Raw genomic sequence first — 17,750 nt, forward strand, 5'->3', positions numbered from 1 at the left:
CTTTTTGCCCTCTCAATTTTAGAAAATATGATAAGGATTGATTATTCAATTCAAATTCCTGGAAAAGAAAAATAATACTTTTTCCAACTGTATGGAATCTTTGTATTTCTTGAGAGAGCACGTCAAATTCAATTATAAAAAGGACTATAACCCACAACTCTAATCATATTTCACCCAATATTATATATCTTTGCTTAGCCTTCAAAAGATGAATCACAAGTATTCGTTTTCTTTCTCAAATTCTATGAATTACTCTTCACCTGCTCTTCAAATCCAAAATTCAATGGGCTACACTAATCCTACTATAATTTACAGCGAAGAACACCACTCTCAACCATTGCCAAACACTCGAATGTCTAATCCAGGAGTTGGTAATGATATAAATAATATGGGCCAGTCTGGTGAAAACGATATTGTGGCGTCTGGTGGTCATTTTTCATTGTCCAGGCCACGAGGACGTCCTCGTGGTTCAAAAAACAAGGCGAAAGAAAACACCATCGAAATGACTTCGGAAATGAAGTCTATTGTTCTTGAAATCCCGCCTGGGAAAGATGTCATTGAATGGCTGAAACAGTTTGCTCATTCAACAAATATTTTTATGAATGTTCTGGGTGGTTCAGGAATGGTTACAGATGCTTCCATAAGCCTCATCTCATCGGTACATCCAACAATATTTTCAGAGAGACTTTGCTTACTTTCTTTGACAGGGCCTGTGGGAAAAATATCTCCTTCGGAACCATCTGGTTCTTGCACTTTGAACGCTATATTTGCTAGGACGAATGGCGATGTCATTGGTGGGACGCTTTGGAGGCTTGTTACCTTTGGAACGATGCATGTGACTGCTCTTATTTCCAAAATTCCAGATGTCTTGGTTGTTTGTCATGCGAATATAGCTTAAGGATGCTTAAAGATTGAAGATTTAGAGAAAGCGTTATTCTCTATTTATTTTCTTTATTTTTCAATAAAAGGATGTAGTGGCCCGACTATTTTTAGTTAGAATTCTACTACAATCTAGTCGTTTACATTTTACTTCTGTAATTTTCATATTTTCAATTTGGAGAACTTTGTTCGAGAGATTTAAGACTCTATAATCTATTTGATTCGACTTTATTTAGTATTTTTTATAGTATGTTTTACATCTCTAAAATCTATTTATTTCGGATTTGAATATTTTTACTTGCGATGCACACTTCAACACCTCCAAATTCTTTAGGATTCTGTTTTAAATATCGGTTTCCTTAATAGTGGATGTATTTCTCTTTTTATTTTAGTAGCAACCTTCTCTCAATATGTTGGTAGTTTTATTTGATTTTCTTGTATACTCAACTCGAATAACGGGTATCATTGCTCTTGTATATATATATATTTTCTTTTTCTCCGGTGCTTGTTTTTTATATTTGTGAGTGAGTATCTAGAGTTATATATTTTTTGGACTGTTATTATTGAGTTATCATAGAATGGTAATTTGCTAGTTAGAAAAAGATTTTTTTAATATTAAAGAGGTTTTCAGTTCGTTCGATAATGTGCGAATGTGATTTTAAATATTATCCTACAGAAGTTCTAAGAAAAAATAAAAATATTACAAATGGTACACTTTGTAAAGAATTAGAGCATTCAAATAGAAAAAATAAAAATTATAACTCTAATACTTATCTCGAAAGCCAAAAATATAGATATAATCTTTACGTGCAAATGAAGTCATTTTTATTTGTAATCCCAATTCATTTTTCTCGAAAGCCCTAAATTCAGAGCAATTGCAGAAATATTGGGCTTGTAGCCGATTCATTCGAAATCAATTTCCTAATCGAGTTATCCAACCCACCTCAACTACCCATAATCCAATATATTTTGATAAAATATTACTCCTAGTTCCGTCCCACTTATTTTATCGTTTTCACCTTTGATTCAAAAAGTTATCAAAATATTAAACAAATTAAAAGTTATCAAAAAACTATTCTACTTTTCAAAAACATTAACATAATTAACCCTTAAATTATCATATTAATTAAGAGTGAAATATAATTTTGGGACATAATCGTAAATAACCACAATGACGGGGACAGAGGGAGTAAAATCTTAGAGAACATGAAATATCAAATTTGTTTGATAAAATATATTATTAAAATAACTTATAACATCAAAGTATCAATGAAATCCCACATTGTGTATTCAATTTAAATTTTAGACAATGAATAATAATATAAATTTTAAGTAATTCGTTGATTGTGGAGATTGAATAATAATATAAATATAAATTCATTATTGTTAATTTTAATTTTACACAGACCGCATAGAGTCTCGTCTTTAATGGTGTTTATCAAAATTTGTTTATACAAAAAAGGTGTGCATGAACAATTTAGAGCGTTGTTTTCAAATAAGATTTTAAGGATTTTTAATATCTATGGGTATTTAATTTAGATTTTGAAAAATTATGCAAAATATGGAGGTATTCAATTTGGATTGTAAAAAAATGTGTATTCAATCCAGATTTAAAAAAATCTATCAAAATCTTAGGGTATTTAATTTAGATTTTAAAATTTAAGACGATATTTAAAAGTCCACAAATTTCGTTTTATTTCAAAAACATGTGGATTTTGATGGATTTTCTAGTAAAATCTTATATGAATTAAAATGTAAATTATTTCAATTATTTCATGTATAAGTTTTCATAAGTGTATTCAAAGTATTTTTTTTCTATATACACAGAGGATCGGACTTAAATTAAAAAACAAAAAAAATAATTTTACTTTATGTATCCCACTCATAAATTAGATCCAAAACAGGGTAAGATTTTGTAAATTTTACCTTGATTCTAGAGAAGAAATTTTTTTAGTCATTAATCTTTTTTTAACCTTCTTATAAAAAATTCATCAAAGATTTATCTTTGATGGTATTTATGTAAAGTTTCGGTAAGACTCAAGAATAACCTTTTATCCTGTTAAAAATATTATTAAAGTGATCATTCAAATATATAATCAAAAAGGGAAACATAATAATTATTTTTGCTATTCTATTATATTTCAGAGGGAGGGAAGATATGAGCAAAATTGCACATTTTTCCTCTTTTGAGCCTGTTTTTGTAGTAATATGCCGCTTGAACAGTGAAACTCGCTAATGAAAGACAGATCAAATAATACATAAATATTAGAATGTTATGCATGTTAATATTATTATAACACCCTCTCACTTAAAAGCAAGAATTTGAATCGGACACCAGGATCTAATACATTGTCAAGTAAACAGCTCATGAGAAAGTTTAAGTTGTTAAAGTAAAGTTAAAGTGAGTGTTTTAGAGTTCATGAATTACTATTTTTTGTCAAAGAACTAATATTTTAGATTATGACAAATAATTTGATACTAAAACAAATAATTTTTTTATATTACATTTAAATCTCTCATTTATTAACCTTAAATTCTAATATGTAGAGTATTAAATTGACAACTAACAAATTATTGATTATTATTCACGGTATCAAATTGACAACTAATAAAATATATGGTATTCAACTTCTAAGTTCTAATGATATAATATATATTTGAAAATTTATCAAAAATTTTATATAGAAAAGGAATTTTATCAAAAAGCTCAACTTTTATCCGCCCCCAACCATGCTTCTTAAAGTAACTCATCAAAACAGATCCAATTAGCTCAAGTAACTCATCAAAACCCTTTTGACTACAATGATGTCTATTATTAAAGTGCAGCAACTTCGATAACAAATGACAACTTTGAATGTTTTTCATGATTAGGAGAAAGGGGTACTGAGGCCTGATTCAACATATTATAAAACTGAGATGCTTCTTCATTTGGTTCTTCTTCCATATCTTCAATTTCATTTTGTTCTTCTCCAAGGTCCCTTAACATTTCGAATGCATCTTACACATCATCTTCATCATTCTGATTGGTTCCCATGGAATAATGGTTGTGAAAATCAAAATTTTCTCCATGATAATACCATCTTGTGTACGACTCAATAATGCCAAATTAGTGCATTTTTAACATGTCTTCAGTCCTCCACAATAAATTTTTACACTCATTGCAAGGACATAATATGTTCCCATCAGAATCTCTTAATCTTTGCGCGAACTTAACAAAACTATCAACACCTCTTTTATACTCATCAGATAAACCACCTCTACCATTATCCCTATGGCTAATCCAACTTTGATCGGATGACATCTACAATGCACGTATACAAATTAATCACTTATTCATTTAATTTTGCATAATAAATACATTGATATTATGTCTAAAGCAAAAAAGTGAAAACAAAAAATTAACTAGTAAATATATGAGCCAAATCTTGAAATAAATTCAAATAATAACTTTTTATATCAATAAAGCTATCATGTTTTATTGCTAAATATAAAATTATCATGTTGTATGTATTATAATTTTAATGTTGCAAATACATACCTGATTATAAGAAATCTTTAGTAATGAGCAATATCAACTGTAAAGATTGACCCACTATTACAAGAAATACCAATCAAACATGGACAAGGAAGTGCACAAGAACAGCTGTTGTAGAAGGAAAAAGAAGAGAGATCACGCTATCACAGAGACATGGACGTAGCAGGGGAAAAATAATCTAAAAATTAGGGTAAGACTAAATTTGATGGATTCGGTCACGTATAGCACTACCATATACAACTCATTTCGTCACTTTTAAGATACAAATAAATATAACAGATTCCGTCACATTTAAAATGTACATAAACATGATAGATTTGGTCACATACAAAAGTATTAACCGTATTGGTCACATTTTTTATTTCCGATAATCCGGGGGAAGCTTTCATGGTCAATGTTGACTTTTAATACCATGAAATCCGTCATATTTATAAAATAGTCAAAGTCAAATATGTCATATAATTAAATGTAACAGGATCCGTCACATTTAAGCGCTCCATTTTTCCGTCACATTTAGTCCATCACATTTAGGCTTTGTCCTTGTAGTGTTTTAATCTGGACTACTATCTAATTTTTTCAAAACCGGAATTTTACATGAATTTTTAGGGTCAGACTTTCAAATAAAAAAGACTTTTTGAAGATCCGTATCTCGGGACGAGCCGGCCCGTACTTTTTCGGATTGGATCTGACTTGGTCTCAGATTTTGAATTTTTTGAATAGCCCCGCTCTCATCTACACTTCACTTTATTTTTCGACAACTAACCAAGGTAGATCATAAATCAATAGAGTTAACAAGTTTTAAAGAGGGTTTTAATCCATTATTTGATATTTTTATATTATAATTTCCGAAAAACCTACATATTTATTTTATTTTCACCAGTTTATAATATTTCTCAATTGCTCATCTCAGGAAATATCATGCTCAATTTATGCAAATATTATTATACTCAGTTTATTCAGAAAAAATATTAGATTTAAAGTAAATTTTTAATTTTTAAAGTAAATTTTTTATTTTCAGATCAAACAAGGTGTAATTACCCTCACATTACACTCTTTTCTTTTGTTGTTATTTTGAATACATGAGAATAGTTTTGTCATTTCATGATCCATAATGTTTAAATATGTTTCTGATTTTACAATAAAAATAATTTAATATTTAAAATCGACGCGTAATATTTTTGTCGTTGATATCTATTGGTAAATGGACGTTGTATTTGTGTTTAACGTTTCGATTCTAGTTTTAAATATTCATTTGTAATCGTATATTGATATAACTCTTTTACGAGACGAATTGAATATTTACCCCTTTTTGGCCTCACGATTTTAAGAAATATGATAAGGATATATTTACCACTTTTTAGCCGCACGATTTTAAGAAATATGATAAGGATCAATTTAAATTCCTGAAAAAGAATAATAATATTTTTTTCCAACTGTATGGCATCTTTGTATTTCTTGAGAGATGTCAAAATCAATTATTAAAAGGACTATAACCCTCAACTCTAATCATATTTCACCCAATATTTTATATCATTGTTTAACCTTCGAAACAAGAATCATGAGTATTCGTTTTCTTTCTCAAATTCTATGAATTACTCTTATCCTGCTCTTCCTATCCCAAATTCAATGGGCTACTCTAATCCTGCTATAATTAACAACGAAGAACACCACTCTCAACCATTCCCAACCACTCAAATGTCTAATCCAAGAGTTTAGACATTTTAAGGATTAGACATTTTAGAGGGGTGTATTCAAATAAGATTTTAAGGATTTTTAATATATATGGGTATTTAATTTAGATTTTGAAAAATCATTCAAAATATGGAGGTATTCAATTTGGATTGTAAAAAATTCATTAAAATCTGAGTGTATTCAATCCAGATTTAAAAAATCTATCAAAATTTTAGGGTATTTAATTTGGATTTTAAAAATTCTGTATTTAAAAGTCCATAATTTTTTTTTCATTTGTAAAACATGTGGATTTTGATGGATTTTCTAGTAAAATTTTATATGAATTAAAATGTAAATTATTTCAAGTTATTTCATGTATAAGTTTTCATAAGTATATTCATTTTTTTTTTCTATATATACAAATGATCGAACTTAAATTGAAAAATAATAAAAAAATAATTTTAGTTAATGTATCCCACTCATAAATTAGACCCAAAAGAGGGTAAGATTTTTGTAAATTTTACCTTGATTCTAGAGAAGAATTTTTTTTTAGTCATTAATCTTTTTTAACCTTCTTATAAAAAAATCATCAAAGATTCTTCTTTGATGGTATTTATGTAAAATTTGTGTAAGACTCAAGAACAACCTTTTATTCTCATATTTGTTGAAAATATTATTAAAATGATCATTCAAATATATATAATCAAAAAGGGACAGTAATAATTATTTTTGCTATTGTATTATATTTCGAGGGAGGGAAGATAACTGCAAAATTGCACATTTTCCCTCTTTTGAGCCTTTTTCTGTAGTAATATATTCTCTGTAGTAATATATGTTGCTTGAACAGTGAAACTCGGAAATGAAAGATAGATCAAATAATAAATAAATATTACAATATTATGCATGTTTAGTAACCAGATCATCTAAAATTTTAAGATATTATTTCTACTGGATCTTATAATATTAATATAACACCCTCTCACTTAAAAGTAAGAATATGAATCCGAGTCCGACCGGGATCTGATACATTGTCAAGTAACCAGCTCTTCTCAAAGTTTAAGTTGTTAAAGTAAAGTTAAAGTGAGTATGTTAGTGATCATGAATTACTATTTTTTGTCAAAGAACTAATATTTTAGACTATGAGAAATAATTCGATACTAAAACAAATAATGTTTTTAATATTACATTTAAATATCTCATTTATTAACCTTAAATTCTAATATTTAGAGTATCAAATTGACAACTAAAAAATATCGATTAGTATTCAGGGTATCAAATTGACAACTAGTAAAATATCTCGTATTCAACTTCTAAATTCTAATAATACAATATATATTTGAAAATTTATCAAATATTTTACGCAGAAAAAGAATTTTATCGAAAAGCTCACACTTTTATGGGGGCCGAACAGTGCTTCTTTTAATGTGGCCTACTATCCATTTTTTTTCAAAAGTGGACTTTTACATGAATTTTTAGGTTTCAGGTTGGGTCGGACTTTCAAATAAAACAAAAGACTCTTTGAAGGTTCCTATCTCGGGACGAGCCGACCCGTACTTTTTCAGATCCGATCTGGCTTGGTCTCAGATTTCGAATTTTTTGAATAACCCCGCTCTCATCTATAGTTCACTTTATTTTTGGACAACTAACCAAGGTAGATCATAAATCAATAAAGTTAACACGTTTTAAAAATTGTTTTTAATCCAAATTTGATATTTTTATATTATAATTTCCGAAAAACCTACAAATATATTTTATTTTCACCATTCTATAATATGCAACCTACATATATTTTATTTTCTATCTAGGCTTTAGTGACTTAATCTTGTGTATCCTTCTTATAGAAAATTCATCAAAAATTCATCAATGATGGTATTTTTGTATAGTTTTTGTATGATTTCGACCAACAACATTTTATCCTAACATTTATAGAAAATATTATTAGAATTGATCATTCAACTACAAACAATTGTAAAAGAAATGTAGTTATTTTTGCAATTATAATATATTTTGAGGGAGTGTAAGATATCTACAAAATTACAAACTTTTCCTCTATTGAGTATGTGTATTATTTAAGTGACGATGTCAAAGATTACCGAAGATAACAATATCATTAGTGGCCCTGGTCAAAGTGTGAAACATAGCCAAATGGATATCTGATCTAGGGAGAATAATAAACTGTTACTTTTCATAATCTGTTAATCTTGGGATTAGCCTTGTTAACAATCATGAATGTGTGTTAAACAATTTTCTCACCAATTGGGAGAGATTGTTGTGCAAGACATACCTGTATCTAAACAAGACTAAGATATTTTGTCAATCCTAAGTAAGTTGTATTTTTATCTTAATTTATATTTTGTACTTGTAATATTTAAAGTCTGTAAAAATGTCAAAGGAGCAGACTTGAGCCTTTTTCTGTAAACAGTATCAAGCCTAAGAATTCTATCTGGAAGAAGATCAAGAAGATCACGCCTCAGAAGAATTATAAAGAAGTTTGGAGTTGAATAAAGTTGTTTTAGGAAAAATACTCTAAGTCAAGAAGATCTCTACAAGTCACAGATTTAATGTTATAGAGAAGTCATTCGAGAACTCCAAATGACTTATCGAGAAGTCAGAAAAGCTACTAGACAACTCAGTGAGATATCGACAAGTCAAGAAGATATGAAGATTGGAGATATCGACAAGTCATTTCTTCACTAGAGAACTCAGAGTTATCGACAAGTCTACATTCATTAGAGAACTCTGAGTTATCGATAAGTCTAAGTCTGCTAGAGTACTCAGAGATATCGATAAGTCAAAATTCACTAGAGAACTCTAAGTTGTCGAGAAGATAAAGTGAAGACATGATGCTGAGAGATCTCGACAAGCTAAAGGTTCATTCGAGAACTCAAAGACCTCTATAAGTCAAATTCACTAGAACATTAGAGATCTCGATAAGTTATTATACTTATCGAGATGTCAAGATCTCTACATGCCTTATTGAAGATCTCGAGTAAAACTCTCAAAGTACAAAATCACAGACCAATTCAATATTCAAGATTAACAATCAACAAACAATCCAAACAGCTGGATTGACAAGTCTACAAAAAGCATCTTGAAGAATGTGCAAGATCAATGGTGAAGATTAACTGAAAGAGGGAGATTAAAATTATCACAAGATGCTAAAGATATGCTAATCCAGAAATAGAAGATCTACTTTTTTATAAATAGAAATGACAAGTGACAATTTAGAAAAGCCAATAGCATGTCTTATTATACATTGTATAAATCAACAGTTAACTGAATTATAAAGTTAACACTGGTCCTTAAGTTAGTTATAACAATTCAGATCAAATTTCTTTTAACACTCTCAAGAAGAAGCTAAGCTCTTTATCAGTAAAGAGCCTAGAAATTTGTAGCAAAATAGTCTTAATTTTAATATAAAATTAAGTGAATTTTGAAGATCCGTGTTCTTTATTTTATGCAAGTTTAATTTCTGCATGAACACATTTCATTACAAGATTTAATTTATTTTGATCAACCATAAACATTCAAGAAAAGCACAAAAATAGTAAAACACATTCCCCCCCTTTGTGTGTTATTTATTTCCTAACAAGTGGTGTTAGAGCTAAATATGAAAGTAAACAGATTCAAGATCTTGGAAGAATGAATATACAGAAAATCAGTAGCATCAAATCCCTACCTTTGACAAAGCTAACTACACTCTTTGGAAAAAGAAAATGATGTTGTTTATCAGGATGGCCAATCCACTCTACATTCAGATCCTTAAGAATGGACCCTTCATTCCTATGGTTAGAGTTGAGGAATCTACAGATGGAGACATGGTTATCCCAGCTCATTATGCTCCAAAAGATCCCTCTGAGTATAGTGACCCTGAAAAAGAGAAAGTTTCCCTGGATAACAGCTTGGAATTAATATTGATTGAGTCACTTGATAATATGATGTATAACAACATTGTCAACTGTGACTCTGCCAAGCAAATATGGGAAAATATTGAGATACTCTGTGAGGGAACTGAGGAAGTTATGTCAAACCTTAGTCTCAGATGTAGTTGGTTGAAATGTAGGGTTAGTCACAGAATTATTTAGCTTATTTGGTTGAATTTGATAAGGCATGGATTGTGCAAACATATTATTCCACATAGGCATGTTGTATGGCATTTGAGGCATACTGAATACAACAAAATAAGAATTATTAACATATGGCATGTTTGCAAAATGTGCATGCGGATTCTGTTGAGATATAACAGGCGTAGCATGCAGAGGTGACATAGATATGTTAGGCATGGAAGGAGTTAAAGGCATGGGAGCATTCTTAACTGACTTGCAGTTGGTAGATAGTTGATTAACACTCTTACAATGCACACAACTTTTTCTAGGAGCATATTTATCAGGTGTATAATTGTTGTGTTTGTTAATTCGTACCTTCCCATTTCTATTTAATTTTCTTTTAGTTTCCTTTTTATCCTCAACCATCTTAAGCCTATTTTTCAACTAATCTAAAGTCATGTGTCCTATATTCACCTTACTGGCATCTTTGGATGTGCTAGCTTCTTCTTTGACAAAGTTCTTGGAAGTTGAACCAAACTTTTTATTGAGATTTTTCAAATTGTTCTTTTTAGAATCACTTGCCTATTTTAATTAATGAGCCTTCAACAGATGCTCCTTTTCTTCCTTCAACGGATAACTTTCATCATCCGTTGATTCCACATCCGTTGATAATCCATCAATTAATTCTACTTCCTTTTTGTTTTTCTTCCAGGCATTCTCACATAGTGATTCAATTCCCTGAACCTTGACAATCTGAGCACTAACATCCCTAGATGTTTTCCAGGCCTTGATTACCTCTTGCTCACGTTCTATTTGTCTAGAAAGAATTTCTACTTTCTTAACAGATTCTTCTAGTTCACTTTCAACAGTTAAGTATTTGATTTTAATCTTTTCAAGCTCAATTACCTTACCCTCTAACACAACATTCCTATCACTTAAAAACAAATTATTCTCTTTGATTCTTGTGTTTTCTTTAGCTAGTGATTTAAGGGAAACACGCAAATGATATAATTCATTGGACATATCATTTAAGGCTTCATTGCATTCAATCTTAGAGAGCTGAGAGAGGTCAGTAGTAATTACCTGGTTGCTTGATGAACTAGTTTTATTTTCATCAGAATTAGCCATCAGGGCTAGGTTCACATATTTCATATCATCATCTTCATTGGCTCCGTCTGCTGCCCAGTCATCTTGAGTTAGAAAAGCTCTTTCCTTTTGTTTGAGCAAATCGAAATATTTCCTTTTGTAATCAACTTGCTTAAATTTTTTCTTATCAGAGGTTGGCTTTCTGCACTCATTTGCAAAGTGTCCACTTATGCCACAGTTATAACATTTGAACTTAGATTTGTCCACCATGTTCTTGTTTGACTTAGTGAATTTAGCATTTTTCCTGAATTTCATCTTTGCAAACCTCCTGGACAGAAAGGTCAGATGTTCATCAACATCATCAGAGTCATCTTGACTGGAATTATCTTCAACCTCAGCTACTTGCTCATTTCCCTTACTTGATTCTGATTTGCTTGTGCCAATTTTGAGACTTGGCATTGTCTTTTCTTCATTCATGGCTCCAGTCTTCTCATTGTCATCTACAAGTGCAACTGATCCACCTTTTCTCTTTCCCTTTTCCAACAGCTCATCTTGCTCCATCTCAAGTTCATAGGTCTTCAAAATTCCATATAATCTTTTATGTGTGAAGTCCTTATAATCTTGAGAATTCCTTAGTGAAACAGTTATAGGCTTCCATTCCTTTGGTAGAGAGACCTCAGAAATTTTATGTTGGAGTCCTCGACTTGGCTCTGCCATACAGCTTCAATCCATTCAACAGTTTCTGAAATCTATTGAAGGTATCATTCAGTGATTCTCCTTCTTCAAAGTGAAAGTATTCATACTGTTGAATGAGAAGCTGTATTTTGTTTTCTCTAACTTGTTCAGTACCTTCACAGATAAGTTGCACAGTATCCCAAATTTCCTTAGCAGTTTAGCTGTTAATGACATTATCAAACATATCTTGACCTAAACCATTGAACATAATGTTCATGGCTTTCTTGTCCTTGTGAACCTCTTCAATATCTTCATCAGTCCATTCTGCTTTTAGCTTGGGAATAGACTGTCCAATAGCAACTGTGCCAGTTACAGCTGTGGCCACCTTGTGAGGGATGTGAGGACCATTTTCAATGCAGTTGATGTAGCTTTCATCTTGAGAGAGAAGATGTAGATGCATCTTCACTTTCCAGTGATGATAATTATCTCTTTCCAGGATTGGAATCTTTATACCAATATCCTTCTTACTCATGATGTTAGTAGAATAGATCTTTAAATTCTTTGTAAGTTAAGAGCTTGCTCTGATACCAATTGTTATTCCCAAGGAACTAACAATGAGATTTACAGAAGGGGGGTTGAATGTAAATCTCAAAACTTTTTCAAGTTTTGAGCAGTTTCAAAGGCTGTGTGTTTTGATGAACAAGTGTGTGTGAATTACTTTGAGCTAATGCAGACAGATATATATTCAAACACAAATGTAAAGAACACAAAAGACTTAAAAACTTTTCTGGTGGATTTGTTGTTCCACCAGAGATGTGTTATTTCAGAAAATCTGTGATTCAAGAAATTGATCACAGCTGCTTTCTAATACAAACTAGATGATTTTCTCTCAATGTTTTTCTAAACAGCTCTGGAAAATTCACACTCTAGTTACTAGCTGCAACTTGGTTTATATATCACCAAATTTACAAGTGAAGACAAAAAATATAAAATACAATTGAAAAGATTCTTCACATGTTTCTTCTTTATTTCTCTATCCAATGCAATCTAGGATAATCTGTGAATCTTTGAATACTTCCTTGTTTGCACCAGAATGGAAATGCTGCATTTTCTTGATTCCTCCAAGAGGATGCTACATTCTAATTGTCTCTGTCAACCCATGTGCCTCTTTCAGCTTATGAATCGTCACTGTCAACTGCTATTGAACTTAGCGTCCGTTGAAGCTTTCATCCGTTGAAGACTTTATCCGTTGATGCACTAGCAGTTGAAGCTTTATCCGTTGATGCACTCATCCGTTGATGGATGTTATCTGTTGAAGCTTTAGAGACATCCGTTGAAGCTTTGTTTCTTATCCATTGAAGACCTTTAACTTATCAGTTAATACTACTTCACTTATAAATTAATTACAAGACATGAAATATTTACAGTTAGCCCTCCTATTTGCATATCCACTAGTAGTCAACATGACTTATAATTTCCCCCAACATCTAAGAATTATAACTTGAATACAGAAACTAAAATGTGCTACAATACTAAACTTATTTCTAAGTAAAGCTACTCCATCAACGGATAGCGAGAATGGTCTTATCCGTTGAGGCTACAAACACCAGATTTCTACTTAAGTGTTTTGTTTAACTTATCATCAAACTAATACACATATTTCTAACACGATATTTAAAAGTCCACAAATTTCTTTTTATTTGAAAAACATGTGGATTTTGATGGATTTTCTAGTAAAATTTCATATGAATTAAAATGTAAATTATTTCATGTATAAGTTTTCATAAGTGTATTCAAAGTATTTTTTTTCTATATACACAGAGGATCAGACTTAAATTGAAAAACAAAAAAAATTAATTTTACTTTATGTATCCCGCTCATAAATTAGACCCAAAAGAGGGTAAGATTTTGTAAATTTTACCTTGATTCTAGAGAAAAAATATTTTTTAGTCATTAATCTTTTTTTAACCTTCTTATAAAAAATTCATCTTGAATCTTTGATGGTATTTATGTAAAGTTTCTGTAAGACTCAAGAACAACCGATTATCTTGTTGAAAATATTATTAAAGTGATCATTCAAATATATATAATCAAAAAGGGAAACGTAATAATTATTTTTTCTATTGTATTATATTTCAGAGGGAGGGAAGATATCTGCAAAATTGTACATTTTTCCTCTTTTGAGCCTGTTTTTGTAGTAATATGCCGCTTCAACAGTGAAACTCGGTAATGAAAGACAGATAAAATAATACATAAATATTAGAATGTTATGTATGTTTAGTAATTGGGTCATCTAAATTTTTAAGATATTATTTCTACTAGATGTTATAATATTATTATAACACCCTCTCACTTAAAAGCAAGAATTTGAATCCAACACCAAGATCTGATACATTGTCAGAAAATTTAAGTTGTTAAAGTACACTTAAAGTGAGTGTTTTAGAGATCATGAATTACTATTTTTCTGTCAAAGGACTAATATTTTAGACTATGACAAATAATTTGATACTAAAACAATTTTTTTTATATTACATTTAAATATCTCATTTATTAACCTTAAATTCTAATATTTAGAGTATTACATTGACAATTAACAAATTATTAATTGTTATTCAGGGTATCAAATTGACAACTAATAAAATAAATCGTATTCAACTTCTAAGTTCTAATAATATAATATATATTTGAAAATTTATCAAAAAATTTATATAGAGAACGAATTTTATCAAAAAGCTCAAATTTTTATCCGGCCCGAATCATGCTTCTTTTAATCTGGACTACTATCCAATTTTTTCAAAACCGAAATTTTACACGAATTTTTAGGGTTTGACTTTCAAATAAAAAAAGACTCCTTGAAGGTCCGTATCTCGGAATGAGCCGGCCCGTACTTTTTCGGATTGGAATCGACTTGGACTCAGATTTCGAATTTTTTGAATAGCCCGCTCTCATCTACACTTCACTTTATTTTTCGACAACTAATCAAGGTAGATCATAAATAAATAGAGTTAACAAGTATAAAATATGGTTTTTAATCCATTAATTGATATTTTTATATTATAATTTCCGAAAAACCTACAAATTTATTTTATTTTTACCATTCTATACTATGAAACCTTCATATTTTATTTTCTATCTAGGCATTAGTGACTTAATCTTTTGTATCCTTCTTATAGAAAATTCATAGAAAATTCATCAATGATGGTATTTTTGTATAGTTTCGTATGATTTCGACCAACAATCTTTTATCATAACATTTATAGAAAATATTATTAGAATTGATCGTTCAACTACAAACAATTGTAAAAGAAATGTAGTTGCTTTTGTAATTATATTATATTTTGAGGGAGTTTAAGATATATAAAAAATTATAAAATTTTCCTCTATTGAGTATGTCTATGTAGTAATTATCGTTTAAGCAGTTGAAAATATTAATAAAAGACGGATCAAATAACACACAAAAATTAGAATATTATTAGATATCAGCTCACCTAAAATCTGAAGATATTAGAAAAATACCCCAACTGAATCTTATAATATTATTTTAATACTCCCCTAACTCAAAAGTAAGGACTCGAACTTGAGTCTGACTAAGCTATGATAAATCATTAAGTAACCAGTTCATCTGAAAGTTTAAGGTGGGAGAGGAAGTTCTCAACTAAATCTCATAATATTACGATAATAATGCACCAAAAAAATACTGATATGAGCACGGAAAATAATGAAGAGAAATAGTAAATTAATAATTAAATTTTACAGACCATAATGTTTAAATATGTTTTCGATTTTGCAATCAAAATAATTTAATATTTAAAATTCGTGCCTAATATTTTTGTCGATGACATCTATTGGTAAATAAACGTTCTATTTTTGTTTAATGTTTCGATTCTAGTTTTAGAAATTCATCTGTAATCGTATATTGGTATAACGCTTTTTCATGAGACGAATCAAATATTAACAACTTTTTGGCATCTCAATTTTAGAAAATATGATAAGGATTGATTATTCAATTCAAATTCCTGGAAAAGAAAAATAATACTTTTTCCAACTGTATGGAATCTTTGTATTTCTTGTGAGAGCACGTCAAAATCAATTATAAAAAGGACTATAACCCACAACTCTAATCACATTTCACCCAATATTTTATATCTTTGCTTAGCCTTCGAAAGATGAATCACAAGTATTCGTTTTCTTTCTCAAATTCTATGAATTACTCTTCACCTGCTCTTCAAATCCCAAATTCAATGGGCTACACTAATCCTACTAAAATTAACAGCGAAGAACACCACTCTCAACCATTGTGAAACACTCAAATGTCTAATCCAGGAGTTGGTAATGATATAAGTAATATGGGCCAGTCTGGTGGAAATGATATTGTGGCGTCTGGGGGTCATTTTTCATTGTCTAGGCCACGAGGACGTCCTCGTGGTTCAAAAAACAAGGCGAAAGAAAACACCATCGAAATGACTTCGGAAATGAAGTCTATTGTTCTTGAAATCCCGCATGGGAAAGATGTCATTGAATGGCTGAAACAGTTTGCTCATTCAAGAAATATTTTTATGAATGTTCTGGGTGGTTCACGAATGATTACAAATGCTTCCATAAGCCTCATCTCATCAGTACATCCAACAATATTTTCTGAGAGACTTTGCTTACTTTCTTTGACAGGGCCTGTAGGAAAAATATCTCCTTCGGAACCATCTGGTTCTTGCACTTTGAACGCTATATTTGCGAGGACGAATGGCGATGTCATTGGTGGGACGCTTTGGAGGCTTGTTACCTTTGGAACGATGCATGTGACTGCTCTTATTTCCAAAAATCCAGATGTCTTGGTTGTTTATCATGCGAATATAGCTTAAGGATGCTTAAAGATTGAAGATTTAGAGAAAGCGTTATTCTCTATTTATTTTCTTTATTTTTCAATAAAAGGATGTAGTGGCCTGACTATTTTTATTTAGAATTCTACTACAATCTAGTCATTTACATTTTACTATTTTCAATTTGGAGAACTTTGTTCGAGAGATTTAAGACTCTATAATCTATTTGATTCGACTTTATTTAGTATTTTTTATAGTATGTTTTACATCTCTAAAATCTATTTATTTCGGATTTGAATATTTTTACTTGCGATGCACGCTTCAACGCCTCCAAATTCTTTAGGATTCTGTTTTAAATATCGTTTTCCTTAATAGTGGATGTCTTTCTCTTTTTATTTTAGTAGCAACCTTTTCTCAATATATTGGTAGTTTTATTTGATTTTCTTGTATACTCAACTCGAATAACGGGTATCGTTGCTCTTGTATATATATATATTTTCTTTTTCTCCGGTGCTTGTTTTTTTATATTTGTGAGTGAGTATCTACAGTTATATATTTTTTGGACTTTTTTTATTGAGTTATCATAGCATGGTAATTTGCTAGTTATAAAAAGATTTTTTTAATATTAAAGAGGTTTTCAGTTCGTTCGATAATGTGCGAATGTGATTTTAAACATTATCCTACAAAAGTTCTAAGAAAAAATAAAAATGTTACAAATGGTACACTTTATAAAGAATTAGAGCATTCAAAGAGAAAAAATAAAAATTATAACTCTAATACTTATCTCGAAAGCCAAAAATATAGATATAATCTTTAGGTGAAAATGAAGTCATTTTTTATTTGTAATCCCAATCCATTTATCTCGAAAGCCCTAAATTCAGAGCAATTGCAGAAATATTGGGCTTGTAGCCGATTCATTTGAAATCAATTTCCTAATCCAGTTATCCAACCCACCCCACCTCAACTACCCATAATCCAATATATTTTGATAAAATATTACTCCTAGTTCTGTCCCACTTATTTTATCATTCTCACCTTTGATTC

The 17,750-nt window shown here is 30.1% G+C and overlaps 1 protein-coding gene across 1 annotated transcript; it reads left to right on the plus strand.

Moving 5' to 3' along the window:
* The first annotated feature begins 208 nt into the window (after positions 1-208).
* LOC141700854 (AT-hook motif nuclear-localized protein 24-like) lies at positions 209-898 on the plus strand. Its single transcript, XM_074504532.1, has one exon. It carries the CDS (start codon positions 209-211, stop codon positions 896-898), a length of 690 nt encoding a protein of 229 aa, XP_074360633.1.
* Positions 899-17,750: the final 16,852 nt, after the last annotated feature.

This window comes from Apium graveolens, unplaced genomic scaffold, assembly GCF_009905375.1.
Source record: "Apium graveolens cultivar Ventura unplaced genomic scaffold, ASM990537v1 ctg2985, whole genome shotgun sequence".
Taxonomy (NCBI): domain Eukaryota; kingdom Viridiplantae; phylum Streptophyta; class Magnoliopsida; order Apiales; family Apiaceae; genus Apium; species Apium graveolens.